The 4,936-nt window shown below is 38.0% G+C and overlaps 1 protein-coding gene across 1 annotated transcript; it reads right to left on the reverse strand.

Annotated features, from left to right (window-relative positions):
* Positions 1 to 334: 334 nt before the first annotated feature.
* LOC132057756 (uncharacterized) lies at positions 335 to 1,829 on the reverse strand. Its single transcript, XM_059450357.1, has 4 exons — positions 1,307 to 1,829; positions 857 to 1,053; positions 459 to 746; positions 335 to 370 (listed from the first exon to the last, which is right to left on the reverse strand). The coding sequence occupies exons 1-4, from the start codon at positions 1,827 to 1,829 to the stop codon at positions 335 to 337; spliced, it is 1,044 nt and encodes a 347-aa protein (XP_059306340.1).
* Positions 1,830 to 4,936: the final 3,107 nt, after the last annotated feature.

The following is a 4,936-nucleotide window of genomic DNA, read 5'->3' on the forward strand; positions in this document are numbered from 1 at the left end:
TTGCCTCTGCATGCCCCATCTGTATTACATTTTAATCTCCCTGAAGGTGGCATTCTCCACAGCACCTTAGCATAATAAACTCTTGGTTTATATCTACTAAGGTGCTGATGCATATTTTCCCAATCACTAGATAAATTCTGCAACCATGGAAATCTCTTTCTTGCCAGTTGGTGTATGATGTGTTGTACTTGTTGTTTCAGCCTGTAGAAAGTAACTGATCCTCCATGATTAATGGAGTTTCTTCTCTTCCATAATGACCACATGATCACTGCTGGCATTGCTCTATAAATAGGTTGCAATTTTGGTTTTGTCTCAGTAGTCCACGATGCCTTGATCATTTGATGTAGACTAACTCCATCAGTAGGAATACCTGCACAAGAAGCAAAAAACTTCCATAACTTGATAGCTATGGAAGATGTTAGAAATAAGTGAACTACGCTTCTCCTTATGCTCCTCACAAAGACCAAAGATCTTGATGGTATATTGATCATCATCCTTTTTAATATATCATCTGTAGAGATTCTTCCTTTCCACACCCTCCACATGAAAAAGCTTATCTTTATTGGCAACCCTTTCTCCCACATGAGCCTATAGCTGGTTTGTTTGCTCTCTTTATGCCTGAGAAATTCCCATGCAGATTTAACTGAGAATTTTCCATTTGTTTCCAACATCCAACATGGTTCATCATCTTCTTCTCCATCTGGAACTTTGATATTATCCTTGATATGCTTGAGCCAATTCTCGATCTAGAGTATCTCATATAACAGTTTCATATTCCATTCACCATTTTTCACAAACTGTCTAACCTCTATCTCTTCTTCTCTAGCAAAAGATCAGGAGTGATTTAATATAGTGCCCCAAGCCTTGTCCAATTCTTATACCAGAAACTTGAAGTTCCATTTCTCAAATACCAAAATATCTGTGGCTCAACTGCATCTCTTATAATCACCATCTTCTTCCAAGTGTGTGATCCTCCTCTATCTACTACCATAGTAGGGTGCCATTTCTTGCGCATTTGTTCGGATGTAGCTACTCCATAAGCTTCTTCCACATCTGAAATTCCACCACAACTTAGCAAATAGTGCATTGGAAATATCAGTTAGTGATCTGAGACCAATCCCTCCTTCATCTTTTGGTAGACATAATTTGTCCCATGCTACCCAATGCTTGCTTTTCACCCCCACAGTATTGCTCCAAAAGAATTTGGCAAATATCTTATGAAGTTGCTTTATCACCCCAGAAGGAGGATTCATGGCTGACAAGAATATACTGGCATGGTTTGCAACACATGATTACACATATCTACCTCCAAAAGATAACAGTCTGTTTTGCCAAGGCAGAATCCTTTTCATCACTTTTTTGATCAAATCCTCATAATATATTTGTTTCCTTCTTCCATAAAACACTGGACATCCTAAATATGTGAAAGGAAAGGATCCATTTCTCATATTAGTATGTCTTTTAATCTTGCTATTAACTCTGGCAGAAACCTTGTGATGAACATAGTAACAGCTTTTATCAGTATTGACCAATTGTCCTGAAGCCTTCTCATACTTCCTCAACCTCTTCATCATTTTATTTAATGAATATCCATCCCCAGAATAGAATAGGATTGCATCACCAGCATATGATAAATGATTGATTTGAGGACTCCATTTTGGCATTCCATAGCCTATGAAACTTGGCTTCTCATGCAGCTTATTTAGACACCTTGTTAAGACCTCTGCTGCTATAATGAACAATGTAGGAGAAATTGGATTACCTTGCTTTACCCCCCTACTTGACCATTGATCAATATTGAATACCAGTTGTTTGAGAGCAATCTCCATACATAATCAATGAGAACCTCTCCAAATCCAAACTGTCTTAATACTTTAGTCAAAAAAATCCAGGAAAGCCTATCATATGCCTTTACCATGTCTAATTTGATCACCACATTAGTATGTTTAACTCTCAAATTAATATCTCTGATGATCTCCTGTGCCAGTAATATATTTTTTGCAATGCTCCTTCCTTTCACAAATCATGTCTGGTTGTTAGAGATAATATTAGGAAAAACCTTTGTCAATCTATTTTGCAAAGACTTTTGACAGTATCTTGTTGGAGAAGGAGCTGAGACTGATAGGCCTCATATCACTGAAATTGTTAATCACCTCCTTCTTTGGCAATAAAACCAAGTTAGTATGTGTGATGAATTGTGGTATCTCAGATCCACAAAAGAAAGCTCTAACCATTTGAAGCACATCCAACTTGATAACCTCCCAACACTTCTGATAAAAGTGTCCTGTGAATCCATCAGGACTACTAGCACTGTCCCCATTGAGTGAAAACACAGCCTCCTTTATTTCACTTTCAGATGGCAACTCCTCCATACTGCTTTTTGTCGTTCTTCGCTATCGCCTTAGGAATATTTTTCAACAATGCATAATCTCCTCCTGAGTTTTCTTCACTAAATTGTGACTCAAAGAACCTGATTGCCTCAGAACCAATATCTACTTCATTTTCCAGCCATGTACCAGTTGGATCTTGTATTCTTTTCAAAGTCAATTTATTCCTCCTGCCCCTCACATATGAATGGAAGAATTTTGTATTTCTATCTCCGTCATTGAACCATTTCATACCAAATTTTCTCGCTTCCAATACTCCTCCTCCAAGTGTAAAAATCTGGTTAGTTCAGCCTGTGCTTGATGTAACTGCATTCTATTCTCCCTTGATGCATTATTTTCAAACTGCAACTCCTCACCTTTATAGTATCTTCAATAGTGGCAATCTGCTGAAAGATATTCCCATAAGTGTTCCTTCTCCATTGAACCAGTGCTCTTTTAAGTTTCTTCAACTTGTGATGAAATACATAAAATGGATTTCCACGTGTCGAAGATCCGCTTCTCCTTTACCACCTCCATAAATGTATGATGATTTGTCCGTGTTGAGAAACTTAAAAGACTTGACAATATGATATGCATTGCTATTACACTCAAGATGTATGGTGCATGATCGAACCATGTCTAATCGATGAGTCACCGTAGAGAGCATGATGTCTAGCACTTGCCGATTCACCAAGATTCTATCTAACCTTTTGAATATGCACTCCTTTTCAGTCCTCCCATTCCACTAGGTGAATTTGCTTCCAGTGAATCCTACATCAATCAAACCATAACTTTGTATACAGGTAGAAAAATCCAATGTCTCATTGGATGAGACTGGAAGACCACCTTTCTTCTCCTCATCAGACACTATGACATTAAAGTCCCCTCCTATTATCCAAGGAAGGTCTTGCTGAGTTGCTAACTCCGCCATAGCTTCCCACAACTCTTCCCTCTCATCTCTATCACATTTGGCATAAACTATTGACACCAGCACTGATTGATTCAAGGATGAGTGAGTTAGTTCCAGAGTAACTTGTTGTTCTGATTCAGATATAACTACACCAAGCCATTCATCTGTCCCAAAAATCCAAATCTTTCCCGAACAGCTCACCTTGCAATTCGAAAGCCTAACTTCCTTCTATACTCTTCAATGGCAATAGATCTTGAAAAGGTTCCATTAGGCCTATAATAGAATAATGATGTCTCCTTTTTAGTTCAATTAACCTCTCAAAAGATTTCTGAGTGTTAACTGACCTAATATTCCAAAATAAAGCTTTGTCTATCATTGAGAATTATTGGTTTTATTCTTACTCCTCCTTGTTGAAACTCCTGCAGCTGGAATACTGGTGCTTCTGACAGGTTTTTGTTTATTTGTTGCCTGCTTCAATTTCTGCACACTTCTAGGAGATAAATCGCCTCTCCGTGCTATATCATCAATGTTCTGAGTTAAATCTTCCTCATCTTGGCTATTGAGATCAACTTGTGCTTGTATCTCATCTTGTTTTTCATGATGTGCATTCTCTACTTGTTCTACAGGCAAATTGACAAAAGATTGTTACTCTCTGGTGGCCTTGTGACTTCTTTTCCTTCTTTTTCTTCATTCTCCTCCAATCCCTGATCTGATATAGGAGTCTCACCTTGATCTGTATCCTCCTGCAAAGACTTCACCTGATTTATCTTATTCCAAACCTTTCTCCAAATTTTTGTGGATTAAAGTGTCACCAATTTCTTCTGAGTCATGTTCCTTCTCTTGTCTAACTGTAGTACTTGTGTTCATCTTAGACACCTGTTGAGACAAAATCTCCCCTTTATCATTGAGTTGTTTACCAAAGTTCTGCTCAATCCATGCCTTTGCTGATATCCTCTCCACCTGATTGGATTCTTCCACCTGCTTTTCCTTGCCCTTATCTTTAGTGTTTACAATTTTTTGCACTGTAACAATCTGATTAGCAGCCTCAGAAACCTTTGCTTCTACCATCCTTCCATCTGAAGACTTCTGCATATCAGTCAAGTCTATTATATCCTCATCTGTGTTCTGCAGTGCTGCATATTGATTAGTTTGCAAAGCTTGATTCTCCTTCGGTCTCCAAGAGTTTTCATCATAATTACCTCTATGAAAGTGCCTCTTATTCCTTTGTTTTCCTTTCTTCTCCTTGAATCCATCATTATCATTAACCTCAGAAGGCTGCACCTTATCTACTGCTTCCTTCCCTTTCATTGTGTCAGCATTAGACCCTTTGTTCTCAGATCTACTGTTTTTTGCATTGTTTAGCTCCTTATTCTTCCTTTGATCTTCCTTACTGTTTTCCTCCTGTTCTTTGTCTGAACTTTGTTCTTTATCCTTAGGATACAATTCTGGATGAATGACATAGCAATTTTGCTCATTATGCCCTTGAAGTTTGCAGCTTTTACAATACTTAGGAACATAATCATAATTGATCTTTATCCATTTATCCACAATCTCCCCAGTACTCTTCTTTTTCATCCCTACATTGATTCTCTTTGGGAAGTCTTCAAGCAAGTCTACTTCTACCTTCACTCTCGCACAACTTGGCCTGGTTTTATTAGCT

Source organism: Lycium ferocissimum, chromosome 5 (genome assembly GCF_029784015.1).
Source record: "Lycium ferocissimum isolate CSIRO_LF1 chromosome 5, AGI_CSIRO_Lferr_CH_V1, whole genome shotgun sequence".
Lineage (NCBI taxonomy): Eukaryota > Viridiplantae > Streptophyta > Magnoliopsida > Solanales > Solanaceae > Lycium > Lycium ferocissimum.

Bases quoted from the DNA above. Each gene is read 5' to 3' on its own strand.
- LOC132057756 (XM_059450357.1), bottom strand. From the start codon at position 1,829: ATGGAGATTGCTCTCAAACAACTGGTATTCAATATTGATCAATGGTCA. The intron at 747-856 runs GCACTATATTAA...GAGATACTCTAG, and splicing joins AGAATTGGACAAGGCTTGGG to ATCGAGAATTGGCTCAAGCA. The intron at 371-458 runs GTGAGGAGCATA...CTTCTTGTGCAG, and splicing joins CATCAAGATCTTTGGTCTTT to GTATTCCTACTGATGGAGTT.